General features: G+C 38.6%; 1 protein-coding gene across 1 annotated transcript; it reads left to right on the forward strand.

Moving 5' to 3' along the window:
* Nucleotides 1-16,094: 16,094 nt before the first annotated feature.
* Nucleotides 16,095-17,400, forward strand: LOC129504619 (magnesium transporter NIPA2-like). Its single transcript, XM_055317401.1, is given in 3 exon segments — nucleotides 16,095-16,376; nucleotides 16,379-16,433; nucleotides 16,491-17,400. Coding segments are annotated over 3 exon segments (1,005 nt in total). The 5' UTR covers nucleotides 16,095-16,286; the 3' UTR covers nucleotides 17,351-17,400.
* Nucleotides 17,401-17,871: the final 471 nt, after the last annotated feature.

The following is a 17,871-nucleotide window of genomic DNA, read 5'->3' on the forward strand; positions in this document are numbered from 1 at the left end:
CTACATACCATGTGGGGTTTTGAGAGCAGACAAAAAAACAATAACAAACATTACATGGACACACACCATAGACATCTAGAGTGTATGTAATTCAAAAGCAAGACATACAAATTTCTGAGGGGACACAGCAAAGGAAATAACTTATATTGCTTGGTCAAAGTGACAAAGACTTCCGCAATGAGATAACAAGGAGCATTTGTTAAAACTGGCAGACAATCAGCAATTTAATTGTGCTACTATAAGGCTTTCCCTCGTCTGAATAAGAGATACAGTCAGGAAATTTTTCTTGTTTTTTAAAATAATTTTATAAGGCTTTCCCTTGTCTGAATAATAGGTATAGTCAGGAAATTCTTCTTGTTTTTAAATAATTTTATCCTAAAATCATGAAAACATGTCAATTTAAAAATTTAATACAAGTCACCTATTTGAATAGCTGTGTCTACTAGCCAATGGAGTTTCTAGTTTTCTTCCTAATAGAGTTTTGCCTTTATTTCATACTAAACTAATCTTTAAATGTACTTATAGAAAAATTTCAGAATAAAGCATTAATCTGGTCCCTAAATCACAGATAACTCAATAGTCAGTTGCATCAATTCACATTATTACATTTTAGAGTATATAGAGATAATTGCAATAAAACGATAGATAACTGAAAAAAAAGAGATAAGTCATATTCTATTCAACAAAAGTTTAGTATCTATAATAATTGAGCATTTAGTGTCTTGCTTTACATTTTGCCACAGAAATAAATAAGGCTCTGATGTAATAAAGTTGATTTATGCATGCAAAGTAGCTAATTTTTTATTTCCTATTCCTGGGGCAATATTTTCAGAGCCCCCTTAGGAATGTCAAACCACACATGAAAAGAGAATAAAAATTTCATCAGTAAATAAGTCACTTTACTTTTTTTTGAAAGCTGATGAGGCAGCTTGTCTGACTGGTTTTTTTCTGTTCACGTTCTTTTATGTGATAGATACACTTCTGACATTTTAAAACATTAGGCCAGAGGATGAAGACTCAAATGCTTTTGAAACGTCTGTCTGCATCTTCCAGCTTTTCCTTGAAATGTGTATTTGGTTTGAGCAGTGTAAATTCATGAATAGTTACATGAAGAAGCATTTATGTCCATGGTCACAAGCACAATCAGAATCCCTTCTATCTTTTTTTCTTTGTAGCTCTTTTTGTCAGCCTACAACAAAAGTAGACCCTTGTCCTTCTCCCAGGAAACAGCACAGCAAAGTATACAAGACAGCAAGGTACAAAGAATGCTTTGATGTAGGTTTAAAGTATCCTAGTGAAAAATAATAAATAAATAAATAAAGTATCCTATCAAATACAATGCAAATCTGCATCCTGGCCCCCTATTAGTGACACAGACATGGGTGCTGGTCTCTAGCAAGTATCAGGTCTAGGAAACAAGAGAGGTGAAGAAATGATCAGAACAGCATTGATTTCATTCATGACTGACCAACGGCTAGAGTCATGAGTGAATCTTCCTTAGCACCAGTGGCAGCTGAAAGATGACCTAGAGGAAGAGGCTGCCAAAGGATGCTTCAATAGTAAAGAGGAGAGAGGCGGGAAAAAAATCAGCAGCAAGAAAAAGGAGCTCTGATTCCTTTATATCTCTCAAAACCTGAGAAGAATCTACACACAGTTTAGGAGTTTGGGATGCGGACAAGAAAGCAGTAAGGAAACGTTGTGTGGACATGGCCTATAGATATCTGGCTGGGGGAATGGAATTGATTTCAGGAAGCCTCAGATAAGTTTTAAAACAGTTGGAATGCATGAGACTCCTTCACCTTTGGGAATCCACAAAATAAAATGTGTCTTTGGGCAAAAGGTCAGAAATGAGTACAAAAGTTATTGAATTAACATTGTTTCCTGATTTATGGCGATTAAACATGTTATACAGTGCATTTGAGTCCAATTTATATGCTGGAGGGCAAACCACTACCCAGTTCATTGTCATGGAAGCAAAATATCCATAACATTCTTAATCCAGGTAATTTGGGGGCATCAATAAAAGACTCTGTGTGTGTGTGTGTGTGTGTGTGTGTGTAGCTGAATTATACATAGACATTAGTAGAACATTATTTTTGACAATGTCTTATTTTGCACATTTTGATTTCAACAAAAGAAATGGTCAATTTGGGATCCCTGGGTGGCGCAGCAGTTTGGCGCCTGCCTTTGGCCCAGGGCGCGATCCTGGAGACCCTGGATCGAATCCCACGTCGGGCTCCCGGGGCATGGAGCCTGCTTCTCCCTCTGCCTGTGTCTCTGCCTCTCTCTCTCTCTCTGTATGACTATCGTAAATAAATAAATAAAATTAAAAAAAAAAGAAATGGTCAATTTGGAGGAAGCAACAAACATCTTCAAAATTGTACTTTTAAATTGCAGTGTTCTTTTGTTATGTATCATTCATTAGTTTATTCAACGTGGTTTTTTTTTTAAGATTTTATTTATTTATTTGAGAGAAAGAGAGAGAACATGAGCATGAGTAGGGAGAGAGGAGAAAGGAGAGAGGCAGAGAGAGAGGGAGAAGCAGGCTCCCGGCTGAGCAGGGAACCCAAAACAGGGCTCGATCCCCAGACCTGGGATCACGGCCTGAGCAAAAGCAGACATTTAACTGACAGAACCACCAAGGCCCCCTGTTATGCAACATGTTATTTATCAAATACCTACTCCGTCCCAAGCAGTGTTTGTGTATAGGGGCTAGAGTAAGAAAATAAAACAGAAAAGTACTCTTGCAATCTAGAAGGGGAGAAAAAAATAAAATATATAAAATGGAAGGTAAGGATAGTGCCTTAAGGGAAAAGAAATGATAGGAGAGTGAAAGCAGGACTGGGGATTGCCTGAGAGTGGTATGTTATCAACAGAATATGATCAGGGGAGATTCCTCTGATAAAGTGACATGGTAACAAGACTTTGAAGGAAGTAAGGGAAAGGATCATAAGGATATCTAGGTGCAGTGGCTTTTTTTGATATGGCAGCTTGGCTCAGCTGCCATCTCAAGTTATTCAAACACTTAACTAGGTCCTCCTGTGCAGTCGTTTTGCACATGTAATTAAAGTCTGTAGTCAGTTGACTTTAAAGATTATCCTAGGTGATCTGAATGGGCCTAACTTGCTCAGTTGGAAGGCCTTAAAAGCAGGGCTGACACTTTCCAGAGAGAGAGAAGAAATGCTGCTTGAGAGGAGACATTGTCAGTGCGTGCCTTCGGAGCTCCATTCTGCTTATAATCTTCCTTTCCTGACTGCCTGGCTTATGAAATTGAGACATGCTTAGCCAGCCCCACAACTGCCAATTCCTTTTAACAAAGATCTTTCTATCCAACTGGTTCTGCTTCTTGTTGAGCCGTGACTGACACACTGGAGAACATTCCAGGCAGAGGAAACAGCAGGCCCTGAAGGGAGAAGATGTGTGGCAGTTTGAGGACACATCAAGGAGCCAATGTGGCTTCAGCAGAGGGAGCAGGAGGGAAAGGCAGAAGAAATATTTTAGCTCTGGACACATGATGTTTAGGTAGCAAAATAGAGATATCTAATAGATATTTGGATATATCGATCTAGAGTTGGGGGTAATGTCTGGATTAAAAGGTATACTTTTGAGGGACATCCGGGTAGGTGTAATTTTCATCAATGAGATTGTATGAGCCTCAGGGCATCCAACACACAGAGTTCAGTGGAAGGCTAAGAAGGAGTCTGAAGAGGGCACGGGAATAAACAAGGCAAGGTGGTGGCCTCAAGACCAAGAAAATAGAGAAACCATGTTGGGAGGTGGACTGACCTCCCTGGCCAACTCCTGATGAGCAATAGAGAAACCACTGTTGGCCTCAGTAGGAACAATTTTGGGGAGTGTTGGGATAAAAGGTTAATGAACTGGATTCGAGGGAGTGGAAGAAGGAAAATGGAGACCTCAAGGACAGACAACTATTTTCTTTTTCCAGGCAGTGAACATCACTTGGAGAAGTAATCCAGGTAGTGGCAGACCAGCAGAAATGCAAGATTCTGAGAGTGGAATCTGGATTACATTTAATCATCCTATCCTAAATTTTGGACAAATCGACATCCATTATTGGGCAGCCTGTCAGAGATTTTTTTTAATTTTTAAAATCATTTCAATCAAGTTGTAATTGACATGCAACACTATTAGTTTTAGGTGTGTAACATAATTACTTGATATGTGCATATACTGCAAAATAATTACTAGTTAACCTCCATCACCACACAATTACACAACTTTTTTCTTGTAATGAAAACTCTTGAGATCTACTGTCTTAGAAACTTTCAAATACACAGCACTGTATTGTTTACTCTAGCCACCATGCTGTACAGGACATCCCCCAGACTTACCAATGTCATACCTTGAAGTTTGTATCTTTTGACCTCCTTCACCCATTTCCCCCTCACTTCTACCCTCCCCAGTGGCAACTACCAAACTGTTCTCTGTATCTATGAGTTCAGGTTTTTTTATTAGATTCCACAGAGAAGTGAGATCATACAGCAATTGTCTCTCTGACTTATTTCACTGAGCAGAATACCCTTGTGTTTATCCATGTTGTCACAAATGGCAAGATTTCATTTTATTTTTATGACTGAATAATATTCCATTACACACACACACACACACACACACACAGCCCATATCTTCTTTATCCATTAATCCATCCATGGATACTGAGGTTATTTCCAAGTCTTGGCTATTATAACTAATGCTATAAAGAACACAGGGGTACAGATATATTTTCAAGATAGCTATTGCACATTTTTTGAGAAAATGTCCAGAAGTGAGATTAGATTGTTGGTTCATGTGGTATTTCTGTTTTTAATTTCCTGATGAATTTCCACACTGTAGCTGTCCCAATTTACATTTCCATCAACAATGCACAAGGGCTCTCTCTTCCCCACATCCTCACCAACACTTGTTATTTCTTGTTATACTTGAAAACATCTAATCTAACAGGTATGAGGTGATATCTCATTGTGGTTTTGTTTGCATTTCCCTAGTGATTAGTGATACTGCACATCTTTTTCATGTATCTGCTGGCAATCTGTATGTCTTCTTTGGAAAAATGTTTATTAAGATCCTCTGCCCATTTTTAAACTGGACTGTTTGTTCTTTTCTATTGAATTGTGAGAGTTCACTATTTTTTGGATATTGACCTTGTATAAGATATATGATTTGCAAATATTTTCTCTCATTTGTTAGGCTGCCTTTTCATTCTGTTGATAGGTCCCTTTGCTCTACAGAGCTTTTTGTTTTGATATAGTCCCACTTGTTAAATTTGCTTTTGTTGCCTTTCAAGGTAAAATAAGGTATTCAACAACCAATTTATTCAATGCCACAACCTCAAATCCTTTCTGGAACGAGGAAGAACATAAAATGTCATTAAAATAAACATTAGACTCTCTCTGTGTCTCTCATGAACAAATAAAATCTTTTTAAAAAAATAAAATAAAATAAACATTAGATATGTGACATTTTGCTATAAACATGAGTTATAGGACAAGTGTAAAGCATAGATTATAGGTGTTCAATATTCTAAAAATATGTTTCATGTAAGCTTATGCTCAGAAGATTTGGGAATTAGAAGGAGAATAAAATATTTCTTGTAGTTTCATAATTGGCTAAAAGTTTCTTTATCTACTTTTTATGTTTTGTAAAAATTTGCTTGAAATTTTAAAAAAACAATATAATTAACTCCTTTATTAAAATGTTTAAAAGCAGATAATTCTTCAGGAAATATAACATGGTCCACCACCAGTTAGAATGAATTAATGCTTCATTTTTCCCTAGGAAGTATCTCACACCTGTTTCTAATATTTGTTCCTTTGGAATAATTCCATACACTTGGTTCACTGATTTCTCTTTTTTAGGTCTGCCTAATGTAAAAGAGTTGAGCATAGTTATTAAACCCCGGTGGTCTAGAAATCTTCACCATTGTTAAATAGGGGCTGACCCTAGTGTGTGGTAGTGAATGTGATGTGAAACAAAACATATCACTTTCTTTAAAGAAATCATAAAGATCACACAGTTCAATTTTTTCCCTTCAGAGTTAAATAAATGGCGGATAAATGATTTTGGCTTCTTTAAAAGAAAAAGATACAGCAACTTCCAACATAAATATAAATTGTTACTCTCCAAGGAGAGCAGGTGACGATAAATCTCTTTTTGTGGTTTTGAAATCCAAGTAAAGACAACCTGGATAAAAGGGCTGGACATTTGAATGGATTTATCCCTCTAATGTACCGGGGCTTTACTTCCATTTCTGTAGTGAATTTTTGCCATTTCATTGAAAGCCATGGATGCACAAATATATGATCTTGGATTCATTTGAGCCTGCATGCACGAAATATCTCTTCAGTGTTTATTCTGAAAGATAGAATCCCTGCCCTTCTAAAGGTCACCGTCTAAAGTGGCAGGCCACGGAAACTACCCCACCAAGGAATTTATGCAGAGAAGATGCTCCAGATCACACCGCTACATACCTATTAGAAAGATCAAGGTTCAGAACACTGCCAACACTAAATGCTGACAAGCACACGGAACAAAGGAAATTCACTCATTATTGCTGGGAATGCAAAATGATACAGCTACTCTGGAAGGCAGTTCACTCCACCAAGAGCCAACGGCTGAGGTAAACTTTGGATTCTTGTAACAAATGTTGCTAATGGGAGAAGCCTCAGATACACCAGGGCAGGGAGTACCTAGGAGATCCTTCCTTGTACCTTCTGTTCATTTTGCTGTGAACCTAAAATTGTTCTAAGAACTTAAGTTTATTTTTTTAAAAAAAGTAATTACTCCTATGATGTTTTGTTCCAAATAGTCATATAAGGCCAGATGGCAGAAAGAGGAAACATCGAGGGAGCCAACTGCTACATGCACAGTTCATCTTCATGATGAGCGCTACAGATCATGCACTGAGAGAACCTAAAGAATACCATGCTGTATGTCGCAAAAATACTTCCAGGTATTTCCAGATCATTCCGAGCAATGGAGAAACATTTGATTCATCTCAGAAGACACTAAGGCAAACTCATGCTCAGTAACCTTTAAAAATAGAAAGTTGCAGGGCCGCCTGGGTGGCTCAGTGGTTGAGTGTCTGCCTTCCACTCAGGGTGTGATCCCGGGGTCCTGAGATCGAGTCCCGCATTGGGCTCCCTGCATGGAGCCTGCTTCTCCCTCTGCCTGTGTCTCTATTCTCTCAGTGTCTCTCGTGAATAAATAAATAAAAATCTTTAAAAATAATATAGAAAATATCTTTTTAAAAAATTATGAAAGCAACAAGAGAACATGGAAATTGGTGGCATGATACACGTTGCACATAGATGGCCCCCATAAATCCCCTTCCCTCATATGGAGATAACATCAGTCAGCTAAACATTCCAAAAATGTGCTCGAGGCTTGAGTCTCATAAAAGCCTAGGATTTGTTGCCCTCCTAAGTAAAAGAAATTTCAAAGATCATGGTGTCCCCATATTTCATCCCGCTTTTCTGCTTTGTAGAAGAGGAAACTGAGCATGACCTAAAGCTACCCAAATATAATGGCAGAATTAAAACCAGAAATTCAAACTGTTTGCCACCCAGCCCAAAACTCTTGCTGCCTAATTTAATGACTCCCTTCAGCAAAATTTTTATTTTTTTTCTAATTTATCATTCCTGCAAGTCTCTTCTCAAATATTTGTCTAAATGGAGTATTAACAAAAAGTAATCAGACTTCACAGAAACATTAACCAAAAAATAATCTACAGGCTACAGCCTTGTTATTTAGCACTATGGAAGCTTTCCAATGTTTAACTGGATCTTATAAATATATACCTGTAGAACTGAGCTTGTAATATGTATCATATAGAAAAAGATAATCATCACCCATCAGCTACGTCCAGATAATGCTGAGAAAAGAAAATTGGGCAGATTTGGCAAATCTCACTAAGCACAATTTGACTAAAAATCATGTGATGATCCAAACTCTGGAAAAAAATAATACCTGTTCTACTAGAAAGAGGTGTGTAGAAGAAAAATATTGAAACCAGAGTTTTCTGAGCTAATCAATTCTTAAATCCCTGAGTGTGTTTGTATGTGTGTGCATTTTTTCATAGCCCTTACAGAATATTAAGCAACTGAAATATTTAATAAACAGAAAAAGATATATAACCTTTTTCTCCAAAAACCATTTAGAATTAATTGTAGTTAATATTCACATGCCACCCTCAGGTTTACAACTTTTTACAGATGGTTCTTCGCAAGTCTTGTGACAATTCTTGTAACTAGGTGGTATTTTGATTAAAATATTTATATCCTTATCTTCCAGATGGGGAAACTGAAGTTCAGAGGGCTGACTTCTCTGAGATTACATGGCTAGAAAGTGGGGTGGGAGAGTTGCAACAGGAGTTAAGACAGCTCTATTTGCCATACATCCTGTATTCTTCCCATGATGATTATAGATTTTGTGTCCTTCCAGAGACAAGAAGATCTTAATGATTCTAAAGGAGTGATCCTCAAAAAAAAAAAGTACTGATCCTCAAATTTGTATGATTCTGTTCATTTAGTTCCAGAGGGTTTCTAATATAAGATGCTCCAGTTAGACCAACCCTCAAGACCACAAAATGCAGATCAACTGTTACGAAGTTTAAAACAAAGGGAGGAGTCTTTGATCCCACTTCCAGTGGTAAAAGTAAAAGCGACTTTTAAGTATCTCTGTGGTTATAAGTTTCAGAAACATGCCAGGATCTTACCACTTTTTATTATTCAGTTCCCTACATTCTTTGGAACACAAGGGTAAGATTAAAACTCTTTTATTCCCCCAAGATTTTCAGCTACAAAACTGTTTTAGTGCCTTGAACTCAATCCTGTACCACTCATCCTTACTCTTAACCTCAGGGTTAAAGAAATGGTCCTGCACCGCCTTCAGCCCAGAGCGTGATGCTGGACACCCAGGATCGAGTCCCACGTCGGGCTCCCTGCGTGGAGCCTGCTTCTCCCTCTGCCCGTGTCTCTGCTTCTCTCTCTCTCTCTCTCTCTCTCTCTCTGTATCTCCCATTAATAAATAAATAAAATCTTTAAAAAAATAAAATATATTCTACTAAAGTTCTCCAATACACTTATATCAAAATTTTAACTTAAATTATTTCAAATAATTTGATTGCAAACAGTACTTTGCTTTCCATTGTATAACACCTAAAAATGATCATCGGGTCACTCAGGGGGAATTATTTATTGTATATAATACTATTCTTCATGGATTTCCTTCAAATACCTGACCTATGAATGACTGTAAATTCCTCTCTATGCCTACAGGTCTAATTCTAGTTGAATAATTTTGTGTTAATTAAGAGATTTGTTTTGTACTATTTGATGTCTATGTATGCTTAAAGTAGCCTCGAATCTTTATGCTCTTTTGATAAGCATTGATGCCTGTCAGTGTGCTAGTTAATGTACATGATAATCACTGTCATTTTATTTTGCTGCCTATTTAGGAATGGCTCCAGAGACATTCCTGACAGACACCCAAAGGGTTGGCTGCAAAACAGGTATATGCAATCTTTCCCTGATCTGGGCCAGTGGTATATGGATTGAGGGGGATGCATGCCTCCGGAATGCAGAACTCTTGTCACACTTTACCTAAACTCCCTTTCTCTTCTGCTGAGGGCATGCTTGGAACTTTGCCATTCTCTCTCCCTCTCTCTCACTGTCAGGCTCTGGCTCTTTCTCTCTCTTTCCCTATTTGTGTTTTGACAAATTTCTGGACCTCTTCGACTGTATTTGAGCCTTCAGTCTGGGGTGAAATCAACAAGTTTGGGAGTAGTCATTGAACCATTTTGTTTTTTAAGTCACAACATACTTAGTGTTTTATAAGATTCACAAAGAGGGATCCCTGGGTGGCGCAGTGGTTTGGCGCCTGCCTTTGGCCCAGGGCGCGATCCTGGAGACCCGGGATCGAGTCCCACGTCGGGCTCCCGGTGCATGGAGCCTGCTTCTCCCTCTGCCTGTGTCTCTGCCTCTCTCTCTCTCTCTGACTATCATAAATAAATAAAAAAAAATTAAAAAAAATAAGATTCACAAAGAGTGACCTTTCACTGCATTTCTATAATATTCACTTACTAAATCGGCTGAAAGAATTAACCACAACTCAGTACTGTCACCATATAAGGTTACAGCTTCCATTTCACATAAATAACTTTACTGCTTCTTAATTTTATGGTTTTCCTTATTGGACAGGACTGTGAAAAGAAACTATATTTTCTAAACTGCTATGGACCGTCTCTCTAATCCACTCACACCTGATACATAACATATGAAACAGCCTGCTCCCAGACGTGCTTAGATATTTGATACTTAAACGTCTTTCACGGCATCTGCCAACTCTCTGACCAGCTGCAGCTTATACTCACCATCAAATAAGAGAGAAAAATATTTACTGTGTCTTAACATGTGCCTTTTGGGGAAGACCATTCAGTGTTCATTCATTTGTTAATAATTTCAATGGACATTCATCAAATATCTACATAAGGCATTGTCATAAGTGCTAGTGACAGAAATGCAGAAAACAGAAATAGCATTTTGATCTACTTCATCCAAACACTTAAAGCTCATTCCATTTTATGTTCACATATACTAATTAAATAAGCATGGATTAAGAACATTTTGTACATTATGGTAATAGCTACCATATGCTTTGCTAATCCCTCCAAACATTCTTGTGACTTATTTGAATAATAATTAATTAGTCTACATTTTAGAAATATGAGACTGGGATTCCTGACTACACGTGGGCATCCAGAAAGAGTTTTTAATAAACCGTGGTTTGCTGGCAGTGAAGGGGGAGAAGAAAATAAGAGATCCAACCTTCATCCCAGAGTTACACAAGTGAAACAATTTCCCAGTCTGACTCTGGGCAGAAATCAACACACAATCTCACGAAATGCAGGGCAGCCTGCATCTGTAAGAGTGACAAGCGAATCTGCTCATCTTGTCATCTGGAAACACTAAAGAATGCAGGTGAATCATGAATCCCAATCCTGGGGCATGAGGCTGGCAAGAGCAAGACAAGAGATGCAGGCCCCAGCCTGTTACATAGGCAATCAGATGGTTTCCTTGGGTACCAGCAGAGGTTTCAAGAAGTGTCTGCTGACTAGATTTTGCCTCCCAATAATCCCCATCGTGATATCTTCCATCATGTCAAATAAAAAGAAAAACCTATGTTCACAAAAACATTTACGACTTTGTCATAATATCCAAAAAAAACAAAAAGGGCCTTGGTATCCATCAATAAGAGAATAGAGAAACAAAGCATGGTAGGTCTATACAATCAGATACTACTCTGCAATCACAAGCCCTGAACTACTAATACAGATGACAACATTGATGAATCACCAAACCGTTGAGGTGTAAATGAAGCCAAACTCAAAATGTGCATGTCATATGATTCTATTTATGTGAGGTCCCAGAATGGGCAAAACTCATCTCTGGTAGGGAAAAAAAAAATCAGAATAGTAGTTGCTTCTGGAGGATCTGGTGGCAGGATTAACTGGAAAGGGGCATGAGGAAACTTTCTAAAGCACTGGTAACATTCTATACCTTGACTAGAGCTTTGGTTGTAGTACCTCGAGGTAGACACAAATGTCTTCTATAACTTTGCAGCCTGTTTCTGAAATTTTTCATAACATATGTTGGGCAAAGTGGCCTTTCAAAAAAATTAAGTGGTTGTGTTAATAGCCAATTTTAATTTTCATATTTATTATTACAGTTTGAAATTTTAATTATATAAAATTGTATTAGCTATCCTTCCAAAGAGATCTCTAATTGTTACTTCTTCATAAGAAAGGGTGTGAAACTCATAAAAATAAAAGGCTCTGTGCCTGTCTTTATCTAAAGTCAGAATCCTAGAGAAGGTTCCTCATAAAAAGTCATAGGGACTATTTCCCCCTCTGGCGCTCTAAGGCGGAGAGTCTGCTTGTCCAACAATGCCGTACACAGGCCGCTCACTGGATCTCCAGAGTTTGTTGCTTCTGGCATTCAGAGAAATTTAAATCGCTGTACTTTAAGACCTGGACAGCACTAATGACAGAAAGACGAGTGAGGCGTAGAAGCTGGGATATAGCAACTTTTATCAATCTCTTTTTAAAATAGAAAGCACATCCTGAAAAGATGACTTTGTTGCATCAAGAATTTCAACTCTCTTCATTTCAAACTAATTAACCCTAACTGATACCACTAATTACCAATACCTCTCATTCCTTAAAGAGGGTTCCAGTGAATAGCTTCCAACAATTTATTTCATGGGTATTGTTGATTGGTATTTCATAAGTTGGTCTGATTGTCAAGTGTTTTATAGAAATGAGGAACATTTTAGAAGAGAATCCAGAGTAACTCAATTTTTTTGTAGTAGCACCCAAATAACCAAGTGAAAATTCTAAAGTCTAGAAACAGTGGCTTTCTTCACATATTGAAATTCAACCATAATTTTTTTGTTTTGCTCTGTTTTTGCCTAGTTAATTACAATAGTCAAAAGCAAATAATGTATTTTCTCATCACTGATCAAATTATTTTTCCTGTACAAAAGAATCATTTTGTTGGCAGGCTGATCTAAACATTTAGTGAGGTAATAAAGTGCTAATGCATTTCAGTATGTACAAATGTAAAATAATACAATAATTATTTTACCATCTCTAATATGGATTGTATAATAAGCTATACTTATTTTATATTTTATTTCAATCTACTAGGCATACCTTAACATAATCTATCATTTTTTTACCCAGCATACTTCCATGAAGTAACTAACCACGCCAAGCGTTTTCTTGAGCTCTGCACTTAGAAATTTAACTTCCTACCTTCAGAAAGCACATAGTCCTTGGCCACATAGTACTAGTGCTATATTATAAATAAGTGGATGATACCTCGCAGCACATAAAATTAAGTGGTTCTTACCTAGGCCTGGGAGAGTCAGAAAAGACCTCACAAACAGAGTGATGCTGATAAAGAGCCTTGAGGGATGAATCAGTTTATCAAATGGAGAAAGCTCAGAGAAAAGACCATTTTTAACACTACTAAGGGACATGTGAGGACAAAGCTGTGAAAACATTTACATTCAAGGAAAAATAATTCGCTGCTCTTGAGCCATGGGAAGCACACAGTTAAACTGGAGAGAAGATGAACCTAGAGATATAAATTAGAAAGAGATTAAGCAGGCCATGTATAGCAAGCTAAGGGATTTTTGGTCTGCACCATGAGGATAATAGGGAGACAAGGAAGCCTGAAGGTGCTGTAAGCAGAACTGTTTTATGGACCCTGACTGAATAAAGTCTAATAGCTATGTGTTTAGCTCATTTCCCTGGCCATGCAACGCTGATTTTAGAGTTCTTTTTTTTTTAATAAATATTTTTTTAAAGATTTTATTTATGATAGTCACACAGAGAGAGACAGAGAGGCAGAGACACAGGCAGAGGGAGAAGCAGGCTCCATGCAGGGAGCCTGACGTGGGATTCGACCCCGGGTCTCCAGGATCGCGCCCTGGGCCAAAGGCAGGCACTAAACCGCTGTGCCACCCAGGGATCCCTGATTTTAGAGTTCTATCTGCAATTCCTAAGTATGGGCTCTGGCTACCACCCACACCTTGTTATATGCCAGACATCCTGACTAGTTCAGCTGCTCCCTACCAGATGCACCTTGTTTCTCCCGCTGCCTTGAGGTACGCAACATATACCTTGTTTTGTAGAAACTGAGATGGTAGAGGAAACACTGAGGATGGTGCGTGTAATGTTCCCAGGATGCGAGGCAGGATGGCATAGAGCTGCAGTGTTCCAAACCTGGTTGAGGGAGGCAGGCAAGTTAACCAACAATCCCTCACCGATAAAAGAAATTATATTGCTTAGTTTAAGGCCTAAGCACTAAAGCAGAACCCCTAAAGAATGATGCGTTTAAAAAGTTACAAGTTTGTCTTATGAAGTAGTCCAGAGTTCACTGACTGACTAGAGGCTGCGTCCTCCTTAACACATAGTTTTTCCTCTCTGGGTTCTAGGTGGTCACTCCAGTTCTCCCCAGCGCCAAGGAAGCGCACATGTATTTCTTTTTGAAGGGCACGACCCAGATGTCACACACATCACTTCTGTTCATTTTGCATTAGCCCAATGGGGCTATAAGGGAGGCTTAGAAGTGCCTTCTGACCAGTCACGTGTCCAGCTGAAACACAGAACTGCAGTCATTTAAGAGGAAAGAATATATCAGCAGAGAGCAGCAGAGTCTGCTGCAATGAGAATCATAAAAAACTGCCTCGCAGATCTATTGTATTTCATAAGGTACTGTGGAATGCTCATCACGGTAATGGGCACGTAGTAAACAATCAACATTGTAGTTTGCATTTATAATAATTATTATTATCACCAGTTTATATGTGCCTGTATCCAAAGAAAGATTTGTGTTAGGCAAACAGGCTCTAGGCTCAGAAGAAACTCTTGTCAGCTGAAACCCAGTTCTAGCATTAATAAGGATCGCTCCTTTGAAAAAAAAAATCTATTAAAATCCCTTTCAATAATGAAATGTTATTCAATTTATCTTGGGTGGCCTGACATATCTTTTTTTTTTGTTTGTTTCAGTTCAAGATTCCAAGAGTAGTTATATCACATTCAGAGATGTTAGCAGGATGAAGTTTTGTTTTCATGACTAGTTCTAATGGTTTATTTGAATGAAACAAGTGGATTATGTATACTTTGCAACATATTTGCTAATTGGTGACAGGAATTATTTTGATATTTATTTCCTAAAATCATTCCCTTAAAGTCACTGAAGTATGGTTTCATTAGATTCAAGATTCAATGCCAATGAATTAGAAGAAACCATATACCAAAAAATGAAAAGAGGATATAAAAATAATTTTGAGAAAAAATTAAAAATAGAATTTCCATATGATCCAGCAATTCCACTTCTGGGTATATACTCAAGGAATTAAAAACAAGAACTTGGGGTGCCCAGGTGGCTCAGTTAAGCTTCTGCCTTTGGTTTGGGTCACGATCTCAGGGTCCTGGGATCAAGTCCCACCATTGAGCTCTCTGCTCAGCAGGGAGTCTGCTTCTTCCCCTCCCTCTCCTTCTGTGCTCTCACTCCCTCTCCCTCAAATAAATAAATAAATAAATAAATAAGATCTTAAAAAACAAAGAATTCAAGAGACATTTGCATACACGTGTTCATAGCAGCATTATTCACAGTAGCCATAAGATGGAAACAACACAAGTGTCTATTAACTGATGAATGGATCAACAAAATGTGGACTATACATGCAATATCATTTCACCTTTAAAAGGGAGGAAATTCTGAGACATGCTACAAAATGGGTAAAACTTGACGACATTGTGCTAAGTGAAACAAGCCCATCACATAAGGACAAATACTGTCTTTTTGATTCCACTTCTATGAGGTACCTAAAGCAGTCAAGTCATAGAGAAAATAGAAAGATGAGTACTAGAAACTGGGGCTCAGAGGAAGAAGAGCCAGTGTTTAATAGGTTCAGAGTTCTGGTTTGGGAAGAGGCAAACGGTTCTGAAGATGAGGGTGATGGTTGCACAACGGCGTAAATGTGCTTAATGCTATTGAATCATACATTTAAAATGATATCTTTGGGGATCCCTGGGTGGCGCAGCGGTTTGGCGCCTGCCTTTGGCCCAGGGCGCGATCCTGGAGACCCGGGATCGAATCCCACGTCGGGCTCCCGGTGCATGGAGCCTGCTTATGTCTCTGCCTCTCTCTCTCTATCATAAATAAAAACAAAATTTAAAATGGTATCTTTTTGGTGTGAGTATTTTACCACAATTTTTAAAATAAAATAAATGAGGGCGGCGGCCCGGCTGCGGCGGTCGTCGTAGGTCGTCGGGGCAGGCTCCCCCGGGCGCTCCCCCGTGGAGGAGGCGGCGCGCACCGCTGCAGCCCCGAGCGCTCTCGCTTCTTTCTGTACCGCGACGATGGCCCCGGCGGCCCGAGCCCGAGCCCGAGCCCGAGAGGCGGCGGCCCGCGCGGCCTGTGGGGGCGTGTAAGCCGCGGTGAGAGGGCCAGAGAGTGCAGAGGCAGCCGCAGGGCCGGCCACCGCCAGGGTTTAAGACTTTAAATGAGAATAAAGAGTGTTATTTACAAGGAAATGAGAGTGAATAAGTCATCTCTAACCGCTTCCAGCCTTTTTTTCATGAGACCATATTAAATTTACATATTTGAAGATTACATAGTCCTGCCTCCAGCACTAGTGGCTTCCCTGTTCTGTGCCCCATGTGACTCACAAGAACTTCTTTAGTAACAAACGAAATGATCCAGGGGCGTGGAAAATAGGATTTTTACATCGGTCTGGGATTGGCTATGAGCTCCAGCGTTTTCATTGGTGGGAGTTTCGTCTTGAAAAAAAAAAAGGTCTTCTGCGACTTGCCAAGAAGGGCCCCGTGAGAGCAGGTCAAGGTGGCCATGCATATCTTAAAGAATGGTTGTGGCGGGCTGGATTGCTCTCACTGGGAGCAGGTGAAGTGGCCAACTTTGCTGCATATGCCTTTGCTCCAGCCACCCTAGTGACTCCATTAGGAGCTCTCACTCTTTCTTCATACTTTCTAAATGAAAGACTTAATCTTCATGGGAAAATTGGATGTTTGCTAAGTATTCTAGGATCTACAGTTATGGTCATTCATGCTCCAAAAGAAGAGGAGATTGAGACTTTAAATGAAATGTCTCACAAGCTGGGGGATCCAGGTTTTGTGGTCTTTGCAACACTTGTGGTCATTGTGTCATTGATATTAATCTTCGTGGTGGGACCTCGCCATGGACAGACAAATATTCTTGTGTATATAACAATCTGCTCTGTGATTGGAGCATTTTCAGTCTCCTGTGTTAAGGGCCTGGGCATTGCAATCAAAGAGCTGTTTGCTGGAAAGCCTGTGCTGCGACATCCCCTGGCCTGGATTCTGCTGCTGAGCCTTATAGTCTGTGTGAGCACACAGATTAATTACCTGAACAGGGCCCTGGATATATTCAACACTTCCATTGTGACTCCGATATATTACATATTCTTTACAACATCAGTTTTAACTTGTTCAGCTATTCTTTTTAAAGAGTGGCAAGATATGCCTGTTGATGTCATTGGTACTCTGAGTGGCTTCTTTACAATCATTGTGGGAATATTCTTGTTGCATGCCTTTAAAGACGTCAGCTTTAGTCTAGCAAGTCTCCCCGTGTCTTTTCGAAAAGATGAAAAAACAATGAATGGCAATCTCTCTAACGTGTATGAAGTTCTGAATAATAATGAAGAAAGCTTAACCTGTGGAATTGAACAGCACAGTGGTGAAAATATCTCCCGAAGAAATGGAAATCTCACAGCTTTTTAAGAAAAATATAATTAAAAAGTTAATCTGTAATTGTCTTATAAAAGTGATTTTGAATACCAGGATGTGTCTGAAAAAGCAATGTTCTCAAGAGACAATCTTTTTTTAAGTTTCACTGATTTGGACCAAGAAATTATTTTTCTTATATTTACATGATGGTAGCTCACTAAAATGACCTCAGTACATGGCCAATTTCTATTAACATTGTATTATTGTAGAGGTATTTTAAATTTTCTTTCATCAAAATCCAAATGCACTGACAGTTTTAAGTCTATAAAAATGCTTTATTTTTACATTGGTGTTGAAAATCTGAAATGTACATTTTGCCATCCTCACTCATCAGTCCCTGACCATTTGAAGGCTTTTTGACTAAAAAAGGAACATTTTTTCTAATTGGTTATCCTGTGATTTACCTTACCTATAAAAATAACTCCTGTTTGATGAATTAATTTTGAAATGTTAGCGTAAAGAAATCCTAAGTGTAATGAAGAAAAACTCAATTTACCAAACAAAAAAAGGAAGTT

This window comes from Nyctereutes procyonoides, unplaced genomic scaffold (genome assembly GCF_905146905.1).
Source record: "Nyctereutes procyonoides isolate TBG_1078 unplaced genomic scaffold, NYPRO_anot_genome, whole genome shotgun sequence".
Classification (NCBI taxonomy): domain Eukaryota; kingdom Metazoa; phylum Chordata; class Mammalia; order Carnivora; family Canidae; genus Nyctereutes; species Nyctereutes procyonoides.